Source organism: Crotalus tigris, unplaced genomic scaffold (assembly GCF_016545835.1).
Source record: "Crotalus tigris isolate CLP2741 ecotype Arizona unplaced genomic scaffold, ASM1654583v1 scf7180000017644.4837335, whole genome shotgun sequence".
Classification (NCBI taxonomy): Eukaryota; Metazoa; Chordata; class Lepidosauria; order Squamata; family Viperidae; genus Crotalus; species Crotalus tigris.
Window position 1 is genome coordinate 3,888,171 of NW_024096536.1, and position 15,771 is coordinate 3,903,941.

General features: G+C 41.0%; 1 protein-coding gene across 7 annotated transcripts in view; it reads right to left on the reverse strand.

Moving 5' to 3' along the window:
- Positions 1 to 15,771, reverse strand: part of LOC120304721 (activating transcription factor 7 interacting protein) — a 131,158-nt gene that overhangs the window by 24,074 nt on the left and 91,313 nt on the right. For all 7 annotated transcript variants that reach the window (XM_039335644.1, XM_039335647.1, XM_039335646.1 and 4 more), the window contains 2 exons: positions 12,440 to 13,090; positions 10,337 to 10,422 (listed from right to left, as the gene is read on the reverse strand). In XM_039335644.1, the coding sequence (XP_039191578.1) occupies positions 10,337 to 10,422; positions 12,440 to 13,090 (737 nt within the window). The remainder of the gene's footprint in view (positions 1 to 10,336; positions 10,423 to 12,439; positions 13,091 to 15,771) is intronic.

Consider the following 15,771-nt stretch of genomic DNA (forward strand, 5'->3'; position numbering starts at 1 on the left):
TGAGGAAGGGGGCCATGTCATTATTCTTTCATATTTAAATCCTTTACTGGCTAGCCATGCAGTGGAGTACTTCAATGCATACGATGGAGCATTGTCTTGCATAAAAATCATGGCCTTCTTGAAAGATGCAGACTTCTTCCTGTACCGCTGCTTGAAAAAAGTTTCTTCTAAAAACTGGCAGTAGGTCTGGGAGTTGATTTTGAGTCCATCTTCAACCCAAAAAGGTCCAACAAGCTCATCTTTAATAATACCAGCCCATACCAGTACACCACCTCCATCATGCTGGCATCTGAGTCAAAGTGGAGCTCTATGCCCGTTACTGATCTGGTCACAGGCCCATCCATCTGGTCCATCAAGAGTCATTCTAATCTCATCAGTCCATAAAACCTTTGAAAAATCTGTCTTTAGATATGTCTTGGCCCAGTCTTGCCATTTTAACTTATTTGTATTGTTCAATGGTAGTCAGGTTTCAGCCTTCCTTACCTTGGCCATGTCTCTGAGCACTGAATACCTTGTACTTCTGGGAACTCCAGATAGGTTGCAGTTCTGGAATATGACGCACTGGGTGACAATGGGTTCCTGTAGCTTCACTTTGGATTCTTCTCAAATCTTTGGCAGTTAATGTGCGCCTTTTTTCATTTCATGTGACCCTGTTAACTATTTGCCACAAAATTTTGATGGTTCTGTAATCACACCCCAATATCTTAGCAATTTCAAGAGTGCTGCATTCCTCTGAAAGACTTTTTACAATTTTTTACTTTTCAGTCTTTTTTGACCCATTTTGCCTGAGGAAAAGAAGCTGCCTAATAATTATGCACACCTTGACATACAGTGTTGGTATCTTTAGGCCACACCCTCCCTCATTACACAAATAGACATCACCTGATATGCTTATACCCATTAAACATTCAAGTTTATACAGTTTGGAGATGGAAAATATGCATGAAAATGATATGGTCAAAATACTCACTTGCCTAATAATTGTGCACAGTGTAGAACAGGGGTCCCCAACCCCCGGTCTGTGCACCAGTACCGGGCCGCGGCATCTAGCAAGTGGTCCACACAAACAAGTAAAGACCCATCACTAAACTACGCCTCCTCCAATCTGCGGAAAAATCTTTCTCCACGGAACCAGTCCCTGGTGCCCAAAAGTTGGGGATCTCTAGTGTAGAAAACTCAATGAGCACATAACAGCCTATAGGGTGCACTCGCCTAACAGTAATTGGGACCATAACTGCTGTTGCTAAGAAATGCAATAATATCATGTGACCATGCCACTTAACAATGGCAGTTCCAGCAGACTCTGGTTGCTATTATTAAACAAACCACTACGAGTTGTTCAGTGATAACTTCATGTAAATGCAGCTTCCAACTTTCTGCCAACTTCCCCAGTGACTTTGTGGGAAACCAACAGGGAATGTCGCAAATCGCAATCATGTAATGCTGCAATGGTTGGAAATGTGGGCCAGTTGCCTGGATTGTGATCATGTGACTATGGGACTGCTTCAATGTCTGAAACTCTGAGGACTATTGTACCACGTGTTTTGCACTGTTGCAGTTTGAATAGTTGCTGAACAAGTGGTTGTTAACTGAGAATTATCTGTAATACTACTTCCGTTACCACTTGCCTTTATGTAACTTAATTGGTAGTTGTTGTATATCCTGACAACAAGGTATTGTTGGGTGAATTAATAATTTTGTTGCCTTTTTCTATAAACTTTTTCAGCTTTATGATACCTGTTTTGAGAAAGTTAATAGAACTGTATTGAAACAATCATTTTATAATATATATATTTTTAAAAAATGTCAACATCTATTATAACTGTCATTGGGGGTATATTTTGGAGGAATTATGTTAGATGCAACTAAGATTACCAAAGACATGCATAATTTTGGATCTCAGATTACCTAGTACTTTATACTCTAGTATAAAAACTTAGAAAAGTTTTTTAAAGCTCTTCATAGTCTATTCATGGTTTCACTGGATTGTTAGGTTTCACATAGACTTTGTTACCAGAACGTTTTCAAGATAATTTATAATAAAAATAAACTGCCAAGGTTCTACAAGGTGATGATTCCACTTTTTATTTCTTTTCTAGCATAAAAGCTGTGCACCAGGTACTTGTCTCTTTTGTTGCTTTTCAATTAATCACCATTCTATAAGACAACCTACCTCTTGACTGCTACATTTACTTCTGAGACTTTGGAGAGGAGGATGAGATGGACAAATAATTTAGTACACTTTTATTTTTTATTTATTAAATATGTTTGTTGCCCATCTCTCCACAGGGTGACTCTGATTTACAATATTAAAATGAAACCATAAATATATAAAATATATAAAATTACATTAAATTTACAATAAAATACAAGTCACACTTGAAGAAGGGGAGGAAAGGAATGGAATATATGGAGTTGATCAATCACATCCAGTGTGATATTCTCCCTTTGAGAGCGCAAGCCAACTGACAGTACAAAGTCTTCAGGTTCTTGTAGAAAATCAAGAGAGTGGGAGCCAATCTCATCTTGGGGCAAGATGTTTCAAAGGGTCAGTTCCATGCGCCATCCAGAATTCCCTGACTCAAGGGGTCCACAGCATGCCATGTCTACTGGCATAGGTGGGGAGGGACTCTCCCATAGGAGTGAGATGGTTCCTCAAATAACCTGGACTCATGCCATGCAGGACTTTATAGATAATAACCAATGCCTTGAATTGCAATCAGAAGCAAACAGGCAACTAATGCAGCTCTTGGAATAGTGGACAATTTATAATAAAATTTTTACAAAATATAAAAGAGGAAAAATTATACAGATTTATACATTCTATAACTGAATGTTTGACAAGGAATACTATGGTGTTTTTTTTAATCAAACATATCAAAAAGCACAAATTCTTTTCCACTTTCTCACTATTTAAATTTGTAACTGTCCTGTGTAAACTTGGATATCAATTAAAGAGAATATTTGTAACTCAGGGTCGAAATAAGGAGTCCTTGGAGCTTTCTGAGCTTGATTGCTTTCTTGCAGACGTTTCATTATCCAAACTAGGTAACATCATCAGTACTAGTAAAGAATGGGGTTTGCTCTCAGTTTGTATTCTTGTTGGTGGGGGTCGTCTTAGAGGGTCCTTGGCTTTTTAATATTATTTATATGTCTATGTGTCTCCTTCATGGATTACTGCCTTGTCATGGCAAAGGGGCTTGCGTACCTCAATGAAGCTATGAGCTATGCCATGCAGGGCCATCCAAGACAGTCAGGTCATAGCAGAGAGTTCTGACAAAATGTGATCCACTGGAGAAGGAAATGGCAAACCACTCCAGTATCTTTGCCATGAAAACCCCATGGACAGTACCAAAAATATATGACGCTGGAAGATGAGCCCCTCAGGTTGGAAGGTGTCCAATAAGCTACTGGGGAAGAGCAGAGGGCTAGTACTAGTAGCGCCAGAAAGAATGAAGCGACTGGGCCAAAGCCAAAAGGACGCTCAGCTGTGGATATATCTGGTGGTGAAAGGAAAGTCCGATGCTGTAAAGATCTTTTCTCCATAGGAACCTGGAATGTAAGATCCATGAATCAAGGCAAACTGGATGTGGTCAAACAAGAGATGACAAGACTGAACATCGACATCTTAGGAATCAGCGAACTAAAATGGATAGGAGTGGGTGAATTTAATTCAGAGGACCATCAGGTATACTACTGCAGGCAAGAATCCCTCGGAAGAAATGAGTAGCCTTCATAGTCAATAAAAGAATAGGAAAAGCAATACTAGGATACAATCCACAAAATGACAGAATGATCTCAGTGCAAATCCAAGGCAAACCATTCAATATCACAGTAGTCCAAGTCTATGCCCCAACCACTGGTGCTGAAGAGGATGAAACTGACTGGTTCTATGAAGCCCTACAGCACCTTATAGAATCAACACCAAAAAAAATGATGTTCTTATCATCATGGGGGATTGGAATGCTTAAGTAGGAAGCCAAAAAAATAACTGGATTAACAGGCAAGTTTGGCATTGGAGTACAAAATGAAGCAGGGTTCAGGCTGATAGAATTTTGTCAAGAAAATACAATGGTCATAGCAAACACTCTTTTCCAACAACCCAAGAGACGGCTCTACACATGGACATCACCAGACTGTCATACAGAAATCAGACTGACCATGTGCTCTGTAGCCAAAGATGGAGAAGCTCTATATAGTCAGTAAAAACAAGATCAGGAGCTGACTATAGCTCAGATCATGAGCTTCTCGTTGCAAAATTTAGGCTTAAATTGAAGAAAGTAGGGAAAAACATTAGGCCACTCAGGTATGAACTAAATCATATCCCTGATGAATATACAGTAGAGGTGAAACATAGATCTAAGGAATTAGATATGATAGACAGAGTGCCTGAAGAACTATGGATGGAGGTTCGCAACATTGTACAAGAGGTAGCAACTAAAACCATTCCAAAGAAAAAGAAATGCAAGAAAATAAAATGGCTGTCTGAGGAAGCTTTGCAAACAGCTTAGGAAAGAAGAGAAGCGAAAGGCAAGGGAGAAAGAAAAAGATACCACTCAACTGAATGCAGAATTCCACAGAATAGCTAGAAGAGATAAGAATGCTCACTTAAATGACCAGTGCAAAGAAATAAAAGAAAACAATAGAATAGGGAGAACCAGAGTTCTCTTCAAGAAAATTGGAGATATGAAGGGAGCATTTCATGCAAAGATGGGCATCATAAAGGATCAAAATGGCAGGGACCTAACAGAGGCAGAAGAGATTAAGAAGAGATGGCAAAATTACACAGAAGAACTATACAAGAACGAGCTTAATGTCCCAGATAACCACAATGGGGTGGTCACTGACCTCGAGCTAGACATCCTAGAATGTGAAATGAAATGGGCCTTAGGAAAGCTAGTGGTAGTGACAGTATTCCAGCTGAGCTATTCAAAATCTTAAAAGACGATGCAGTAAAAGTGCTACACTCAATTTGCCAGCAAATTTGGAAAACTCAACAGTGGCCACAGGATTGGAAAAGGTCAGTTTACATTCCAATTCCAAAGAAAGGCAATGCCAAAGAATGTTCAAACTATCGCACTATTGCACTCATTTCACATGCTAGTAAAGTTATGCTTAAAATCCTACAAGCTAGACTCCAGCAGTATGTAGATTGAGAACTTCCAGAAGTATAGGCAGGATTTTGAAGAGGCAGAGGAAGAACTAAAGCAGTTCCCAACCTATGGGTTGCGACCCTTTTGGGGGTCGCATGAGCCTTTCACAGGGTCGCCTAAGACCATCGGAAAACACATATTTCCGATGGTCTTAGGCAGGGCTTGTCAACCGCCTTCTCTCCTCCACCTCACTTGTTTGTGGAAAATATGCTGCTTGGTGGCAGTCTGCACGAACTCTACCAAATGTGCCCTGCAGGGGGCGCATGAAGAGCGCAGGCACAGAGCAAGGCCCTGCCCTCCCCAGAGACTCATTGTGCAGCAACTGGATTGACTTCTTCTCGTGCACGCAGGTCAGCGAAGGGGAGGCCGCTGTAGCACCCAACTCCTGCGCCGTCAGCTGGCTACCCCCAAACTTGTGCCAGTTGACACAAGAGGGAGGGAAGGAGGAAGGGACTCTTCCTCCTCTCCTAAGCTTCAAAGCACAATCGGCTTCCCAAAGGCGCCACAATCCTCATGAAAGCGGGGGAGGGGGGAGAAGCAAAGGGGGCGAGAAAGCTTGCAGCAGGCTCAAAGCAGCACCTGCCAGCGTTGGTGACGAGAAATTCCCCACAAACCCAGGGAAGGGGTGGAGAAAAGGAGCCCCCTTTGGGAGGAAACCACCATCTTCTTCTCCTTGGCTTTGCGCTCTTCTGTTTCTCGGCAGCCAGGCTGGCAAGCCTCTCCTGGCTGGAACTTCCTTTCCTTCCCTCCCTCTCCCATTGTCCCTTCCTTCCTTCCTTCCTTCCTTCCTTCCTTCCTTCCTTCCTTCCTTCCTTCCTTCCTTCCTTCCTTCCTTCCTTCCTTCCTTCCTTCCCCTCCCTCTTTGTCCCTCCTTCCCTCTCTCTCCCCCTTGTCCCTACCTTCCCTCCTTCTGCCTCCCTCTTTGTCCCTCCTTCCCTCCCTCTCCCCCTTGTCCTTTCCGTCTTTCCTTCCTTTCCTCTTTTCCAGGATCGGGGCGAGCCTCTAGAGCTGATCCGCGCTTCTACAGCTGTAGTTGCTCTCCTTGGCTCCTGCCCAGCAAACTTGCTCGCTAGAAAACATGCGCTTGCTAATTTAGCAGAAGTGCGAATCAGCTGTAGCCTGGCGCTGATCCTGGAGCTTCTGCTAACTTAGCAAGCAGCATGCCTTTCGGCAAAGCTGAGCAAGTGAGCTGGGCGAGCTCTCCTCTGTCTCTGCCTGTGCACAGGCAGGTTTGCCGGCAGTAAAGACCCAGCCACGCTGGCAGCCTATCCTCCTCCCCTTGTCCCTTCCTGGGCACGGGAGGGGGGGAGAAGGAAGGGACGAAGAGGGAGGGAAGTAAGGAACAATGAGAGAGGGAAGGAAGGGAGGAACAATGGAAGGGAAGAAGGGACAAAGAGGAAAAGAAGGAAGAAAGGAAGGGACAAGGGGAGAGAGGGAGGGAAGGAGGAAGAGACTAAGGGAGAGGAAGGAAAGGAAGGAAAGAAGGAAGGGACAATGGGAGAGAGGGAGGGAAGGAAGAAGAGACTAAGGAGGTGGTGAAGGAAAGGAAGGAAGGAAGGGACAATGGGAGAGAGGGAGGGAAGGAGGAAGAGACTAAGGGAGGGGAAGGAAAGGAAGAAAAGAAGGAAGGAAGGGACAAGGGGAGGGAAGGAAGGAAGGCACCCACCCCAGTCCCATCCCAGACCCCCCCAGATTCCCCTCACAGGCACACTGCAACCTGAGTGATCAGCTGGTCATGCCCCCTGGCCACTGATCATGTGACCCTGGGACACTGTGAACGTCATAAGCATGAATCAGTTGTCAAGCATCCGAATGTAAATCACATGACCCTGGGGATGCTGCAACAATCATAAGTGTGAAAAATGATCATAATTCGCTTTTTCAGTGCCGTTGTAACTTCAAACAGTCACTAAGCGAATTGTTGTTAAGTCGAGGACTACCTATCCAAGGGGTAGGCAACCTTGGCTCTTTTATGACACATGGACTTCAACTCCCAGAATATATGCAATATCTTTCAATTTGTTTCTCTGCAGACCATCCTTGCTTTTACCATATACTCAGAGATTTACTCATACACTGATTTGTTCTTGAAAATGTTCACTTCTTTTTGAGTTGTAATTGACTACACTTTACTTCTATTATATATTGTTCTTATAACATCCAGTAAACATCCATTAGTTGTACTTATTGATGACCTTTGGCAGAATCAGGATGGATGAGTAGGCCATCCTAATTCTTCATGAAATTTTCAGAGGTTATCCCATAAAGAAATGACATCCATATTTTAAACATTCCTTCAATTACAATCTCTATACGATAGTCTTTTAAAAAGCATTTTAACATTCTTCAAAATATTATATAATCACTTTTCCTCCATTTTTTCTTAGACATTCATAACATTTTTTCACTTTCATTTTTAACATACCATTATTATTCCAATAAAAATATCTAAAATACTATTTATAGGTCTTCTTTGTCTCAGCTTCATATGATGTCATTCATTGTGTGTATTTTTAATTCCATTCATTCTAGTGGGATTTCTTGTTTAGTTCTCTTCATTCAATTTTCAAAAATAATCTGAATCACAATTGGTCTATAATTTGCCTGCTTTAATTATTCCTTGCTTTCTATTGAAATAGTAACATACATTTGTGTTAAGCACACTTTTATACATATTACATTGTACAGTCATTTTTTTTCAGCAATCATTCTATTTCTTCCCTCATCCATAGCCTTTTCATCTTTCCACTACACGTTTTTCATACTTCCAACTAGCATCACTCCATACACTGCTGAGGTACTTTATAACACAGTGGTGGTGAACCTTTTAGAGACCAAGTGCCCAAACTGCAACCCAAAACCCACTTATTTATTGCTGGGTGCCAGATGGGTGTGGCCCACTGGGTGGGTGTGGCCAAGGTGAGCGTGGTCACCTCGTTATTGCTCGTGGGGAAGGACACCTGTGGGGGCCAGGCAGGGTTGGGGGAGATCCAGGGGGTCTCTGGCAGGTGGGGCGGTAGGCAGGAGGCTCATCCTGAGAGGTGAGGCAAGGCGAGGTAGGGGCCGGCTGCTCTCTTACACCATCAGCCCCCACACACAGAGGCCAGTGAGTGCATGGGGGCCGACAGTGTCTGTCAGCGGCCACAGCCTGCCGGCCCCTCGACCGGCGCAATCTGGGGCTCCGCAGCCCACCGCCAGCAGTTCAGAGAAGCCGCCTCCTGAGCTGGACGGCCAGCCGACAGCTGAGGAGGTGATGCTGTGGGTCGTGCCTGGGAAAAGGAGAGCATGCGAGGCCAGGAAGGACAGGATGGGGGGGGAGGGAAACCAGCCATGCTGGGATGCAACAGATCACGTGGGACCTCAGTGAGTTAGCGGGTGGCTGGTTGAAGAGGGACGGTTGCCATCTCCGGGACATGGCGCGCATGCCCACAGAGAGGGCTCTGAGTGCCACCTCTGGCACGCGTGCCACAGGTTCGCCACCACTGTTATAACATAATTCTTTTCCCTCAGATCAAAATAGCGTTCTTATGTCCATTTTCCATTGATTCTGTAAGAAGAAAAAGCTATCTTTTAACACTTTTGTACTATCTCTTCCTGCAGTCACTCTACTTTTACTGTACTTTATTTCATTTTCCTCTAAATCTTTTCCCCCAAGATTTACTTTTGACCATACCAAAAATTGCCAAATTTTCATTGTAAACAAAACAACCTTTTTTAGTTATTTCTTCAGGATGTGTACACATGAACAGTTTTTTGCTTAAACCATGCATTTGAAACATAGGTATCATTTTTACAGAAGAAATCAAACAATAAACAATTCATTTTGGGGACTCTAAATGGCCCAATAATTTTTTTCTGTATCTCCTATCCACCCATTCATAAATGTCATCCAGTGAAGTAAGTTGTATTCCTCATTTGTATTCGCTCAGAATTTTAAATAATTTCATCCACATCACAACCCTGATTTACACAGGCTTTGACTCCTCTGTACAGCAGTAGGCAGCACCTTCTGAGCATGTCAACTTTCTGTTAAGTGCAACAGAGTAAATAATCTAGCCATATTATTTATGATCTACATTTTTCAACTGTACTACATAAAGCTTAATAGTTAATCTATCTACTCCTTATTCCCATAGAGATATACCTAGAACCAAAGGATCAATTATAGCCGCAGAATCTTTCACAATTTCTAAGATGGTCATCCAAATTGCCAATACCTTGCTCATGTATCTGAATCTACTAGCTTTGCATATGGACCAGTTAACACAAATGTTGAAACACCTAGCCTGGCAGTTTGGACAGAATTTACCAACTGATGGTCCCCATATCAGATGTTGCTGTTGCTGAAACAGTTGGAGTCCACCAACCCCTTCTTGGCTAAAAGATATTATAGGAATTCAAAGAAATGTATGATATTTGTTCAATGTGAAACAAAGAATTCTGTTTGTAGTAATTTAAAAATTCTCTAATTGTTACTATTATCTATCCCTTATATAAAAGAACTGCTAACTGCTCTAGGATTGGCAGATTCTGTTGTTCAAAAACTATGTCATATAAATAAATAAGGAATAAGTAACATTTACCTTCTATTAATACCCCGAAATAAAAAAGGAAATAAGTAATTACAACACTGACCTATGTCAGAAACTGTCTTTCTATGGGCATGGGGATTCCTGTTCTTTCGGGTTCTGCCATTCTTCTGGGGGGAGGGGGGAGCTTGGGGTTGCTACAGTATATTTCCTTTGCTTTGTTCCTTGCTCTATCCTCTTTTATGTTTCTTTCTCGGAGTGAGAATGGAATGTGCCTCCGGTCATCTGCCTTATCTCCGGGCACGGAAGAAGAGGTACGGAGACCTAACAGCCTTGGAAGACTTGGAAGCTGTGCCTTATCGCTCCGTTCCCATAACATTTTCACACCTGCGGATTCGCCCATTTGAACCATCTTGATAGACAGTTGGGATGGGGTTTTCATTGACTCTTGACTTATTGATTCGTGCAGGAAACCTGAGATCCTGCCTTCTACTACTGCTGTCAACACGTTCCAATAAAAGTTCCTTTTGAAATGATGTCCGTTTCAAGACTTCTGCTTTCTTGGAAGCCTTAATTGAGCAGGTCTTTACAATCTGATTTGCTGAGTGGAAGAAAAATAAAATAGTCTCTATAAAAACAAACAAACCAGCATACCTGTGATGGTACTTCAGGTGCTTTCTTATTTGCTATATTATCTGCTGCTGCTGGTGGAGGTGGTAACAATCTGGATGTTTGATTCTCTAAGGAGATCAAGAAACAACTTCATTGCATTGCCTAACAAACACACTTTTAAGACATGTAACTATTTTAAAAACTAAAAGATTTCAGTTTGCTTTTCAATTGATTTAATTGTACAGTTTATATGTTATATTAAAGGTGGAAAAAATTCTGAAGTGATTTATTTTGGTCTGATATTTTTACATCTCAAAAACCTGGCATTTTAAAGGGGTATGTGGACTTTTTGTATCTATTTTATATCTGTTGCAGGTAAAGTGTGTGCGAACATTCTTTCATAGTGCCTGGAGGCTATGGGGGTCTGGATGGAGAGCAACAGACTTCAGTTGAACCCTGGTAAAACAAAACGGCTGTGGGTAGGCAACTCTGTATTCAGGAGTTTATCTTTGGTCTTGAATGGGGTCACACTACCCCAGAAAGAGCTGGGATAGTTTAACCAGGGGTGCTCCTGGACTCACAGCTCGTTTGAAAAAACTATGGCAGCTGTGGCTAGGAGGGCTTTTATTCAGCTTTGTTTTGTGTGCCAGTTGCAGAGTTTCCTGGATAAGGAAGCTCTCTGGTCAGTCACTCATGCCCTAGTCATCTGCCGTTTGGATTACTGCAAGAAGCTCTACATGGAGCTATCCTTGAAAAATACCTGGCAGCTTCACGTGGTACAAATGCAGCTGCATGGGCAATTTTAGATGCCCAAAGAAGGGCGCATGCAACCTTGCTTGCCTTGACCTTAGAGAGTTGGGGATGGGTGGCACAGTTTCACCTCCTTTCTCTGAGGCCAGTCAAGTCAGTATTGAGAGACAGTGGGGGGTGGGGGGAGGGAACGCACTACAACTCATGCCGCCTGCTACAGAGCTCAATGTTATCTCTACTCTTTTTAAACATCTACATGAAACCACTTGGGAGGATCATCCATCACTACAGGATGAGGTATCATGAATATGCTGATGATACCCAGTTATGTATCTCCATTTGAGTGAAGTGATAGATGCTGTGGATATTCTTCTGCGGTACCTCTGAGGGCCTGAATGGGAAAAACAGACTTTAGCTGAACCCTGGAAAGACAGAGTGGCTATGGGAGGACCCCCTTTGTATCCAGGAGTTTATCATCCTTGATCTTGGATGGAGTTGCACTATCCCAACCAGATCCTGTACTTAATTTGCAGGTCTTTCTGTACTCATGGCTCCAGAAAGCAGGTGGCAGCTGTGGCTAAGAGGGCCTTTCATGTTGTGTGCCAGTTACTCCCTTTCCTGGATAGGGAGGTTCTCCACTGAGTCATTCATGATCTGGTCATCTCCTGTCTGGACTATTGCAACTGAAAACTATTCAGAAATTTCAACTGGTGCAGAATGTGACCACAGAAGCAATTCTGAGTATCCAAGGAAGGATAACACCTTTGCTCTGCAAACTGCATTGGATCCAGTTTGTTTCTGGGTTCAATTCAAGGTATTGGTTGTGACCTATAAAGCCCTACATAACATAGAACCAGACTATGAAACTTACTTCGTCCAATTACATCGAACTGTCCCACACAGTTGGGCAGGGAAGGTATGTTGTAGTGCTGTCAGTTAAAGATTTCTGATTGGTAAGGGTCTAGGTGGTGAGTCTTCTCTATCATTGCCCCCACCCTATGGAACATTCTTGCCCTGGAGGTCAGACAGGCCGCCACTCTCCTGATCTTCTGAAAAGACATGGCTCTGCACCCTCGCCTGGGGAGCCCAGAGGAACACACAGTCATGGGGCTGGTTAGTCCCTTGAAAGCCCTCTCTCCATCTTTTAATTAATTTTAATTGCTTGCCTCTTCAAAATTTTTAAAATTGTCTTTAACATACATACATAGTTTTATATTTTAACTTTTTACTGTACACTGCCCAGAATCCCTGTGGGGGAGATGGGCAGTATACAAGTGTGAAATAAATGAATAAATAAATGTTTTATATCTATTTGTACAAAGCTCAGAATCATTTTATCAGGAAGATGGGCAGTTTCTAAATGTATATAAATAAATAAAAGAAAATACAACTCACCAACTCTTGGTGTTGTAGTATTCACTTCAGAAGGAACTGAATTATTGAAGGCCGATATAGGAATCTTCATCTGTATGGGGTTCCTAGTGATGGGAGGAGTATATATTCCTGAAGTACTCACAGTAGCCAAAGTAGTCCTTGTGGCTTGTGCAATAGGATGTGCTGTTGTAACAGCTTGCACTGCAAGGGTTGTCCCTATTGAACAGCCAACACTAGCTGGAGAGTTCCTCTGAATGCTTGAACTGGACACTGAAGGGTTATTGTTTGGTTTTGCTGAATTAGTTGATGATAGAGACAAAGGAGTTTTGGTTAGATTACCAACATTTGATTGGCTTTGGACAGGTATAAATTCAACACTGCCAGATTGCTGATTGGTAACCAAGGTTCCTGTGTGACCTTGCAGGATCTGAGGCTGAGAGGACATTGCAACAGGTACATGCAGGATTACTGGCAAAGACTGAAGTGAAACAGACATTGGCTGTGTGTTCCCACCAGCCACTTGGCTGGGACCAACTACTGTTGCAGTATTAGCTGTAGGAAGAACAGGTGTTGTCAAAGAGCCAGATGTGAGGGATGCAGAAGTAACTGGTGTTTGGGGCTTCTGATGTCCACTGACTGGTGTCTGTGGAGTAGCAAGAGAAGCAGCAGACACTATAAAGAGAAAGAAAAAAGATTGAAAATTAGCTAATGAATTTAATTTACAATTTCATCATGGCAACCAACACCTTTATTATACATTTTATTCTTGTAAAAACAGGTTTTATTACTATTTGATGTCATGAAAATAAAAAACATAAGCCATTATAATAAAAAGACACTTTTGGGTAAGTATTCTTGAAAACTTACTGTGAAAAGGTGGCAAATAGAGCAAAAGATATTAAATAAAGTTTATTTTAATTTGGTTTTAAAGATACTTATGAATAGAATAAAAAATAAGAAAATGATAGATTTACAAATTGAATGTCACTGGACAACACTTTTTTCAAAAGTTTTGCTTTCTGGAAAACTTTTGACTATGACAGACCCCTTCAAATTGAACACAAATATAATTTCAGAATAACTGGATCACATAGGAATCTTGAGAAATATGAAATTAACTTTTAATGATATAATGTATTTAATTGCATAATATTTTCAACACGCTTCATGAGTTCAACAGGGCTAAAAACGTTTTGTTGCTGATTTTTATTTGTACTCAGTGTCTGATGCATCTTGCTACAGTGTCCAACAATAATCAGCCCAGATGGATTCCAGTTGCCTTATACCATTTTCAATTATGGTAATGTCCTGGTGAAACTTTTCAACAACTTCATCACTCACTGCACCTAGATTTTTAGGAAAGAAATCTAAGTGTGGACTTCCGGTTTTGCGTCGTGGCAAGACAGATGCAGGAAGGAAGGGCTCTGCCTTCCGCGCTCGATTTTGCCCTGCTGGGGGCCCTAGAAAGGGCTAAAGTCACCACAAAGAGGCAATGAAGAAGGAAGAGTCTCTCGTTGATCACAGAGAGATGGTGGTCTTTCTGTTCAATCTGAGAAAAGCCCTCCAAACTGGCAGGTGAAAGACTGTCTACATTCCTATGGCCAGCCATTAGCTGCTGACAACCGAAGAAGAAAAGCACCAATTAATACATCGTAAACAGCATGTTTGGAACTGGGTGAGAATATTGATCCTTTCTTTACTATTTTACAACTGAATTTCCTGGGAAAGGTTCTGAAGAAGTTAAAAACCTCCAAATGTGAATGGAAGCGGTGTTTTAATTTCTATGGGGGACAGAAATACACAATACTGAAGTGGAAGTAACATACAGCTGCAGTTTTGAAATTTGAGAACATAATTGTTAAGATTTTCTCTCTGAAAAAAAAAACATTGAGGTGAAACATAAGAAATCAATCCTTTGTTTTAAGAGTGGAAAATGGATTTTGAATGACATCTAGTGGTGGATCGGAGTTCAGCACTATAACTAGCTTCCTGCCTGCTTAGTGATTCCTAGCCTAAGGGAGAACAACTGGCAATAAAGGAAAATATTTTGGTATACTTATCATCCTGACCTTGTTGGACTATAAATACCCACTGAGTTTGGACTTTTAATCTCAAGAGCTAGTGGAAGAGAAAGAAAAACTTGATCTTTGATTATATATGGTTGGGAAAGACCTTTGAGCTGTTTTCAGGGAGGTTGAATACTTTGAATATTGTGGATTATAACCTTGCCCGACTGATAAAATATTGCTTTTGGAACTTGACCTTTATTCTAAAATCTATTAGACTGTAAAAACTGCAATAAAGACCAGAAAGCTAGAGGAAACTTTCTTCTACTTTTACTGAGACTGGAGATATTAGAGGATCTCCAGGAATGATACCTCAAGAAAAAACAAATATCTTTCAGAAGGAAATATACTCTACAACCAATTCACCAAACAATTGTTGCATATAAAGAGGACATAAAAAGAAACCACAATGAGACTAAAAATAATTTAGATGATATAAATGAGCAAATTTCCAAATTAAATCTACAACTAGAAAGTTCCCAGACAATGACTACTAAGTATGAACAAATAAACCAGAGATCAGAAGATGAAGCAGAGGAAATGGATCTAGAGACAAAGGAAATGAAAGAAGGGAAATATAAACTACCATACACAAATAAAATACTACAAGACTTACTCATAACAATGAAATTGCAAAAGATCCTTTATCCTTTAAGCATGTAAAATGCACCTGATGACAAGGAAGAAGATTTTGGGGAATGGAACATAAAGCTATCAGGGGAAATGTTACAATTTGGGAGACAAAAGATGAGGAGAGAAATTGAGAAAGGTGGGAATTGCTTAAGGAACATAAATGGGTGGAATTCCCCCTCAAAAATACCCTATCTAAATTATCTTCCTCATGCCAAGCAACTTTTATAAAAATAGAAAGAAAATTCCTGGGTGATTTAATTGCCTTGGTTTGGAAAGCTACTTGGCAAAGAAAGTGAAAGTTAGATTTAAAAAACAGAAGATTTGACCTATTAGAGAGGGCATCATATGTTTAAGTACTTGGTTGAATACGGTTAAAAGAACTGATGACCCTTAGATATAATTAGACTTTTATAATGAAAGATATGATTTAGAATTAAAATAGCATTTTTCTCTTCTTTTGATATGGAAAATATGAAAATAAGAGGATTGGTATGAATAAAATATTTAGCTATTTAAATGTAATTAATATTGAGAAAATCATAACTGACAAAGATACTTAAATATTGATGGGAAATTAAACCTTAACAACAGCATGAAAAACAGGATATTGATTAATTAATTGATATTATTATTTGTATAATATTAGTAAAATAT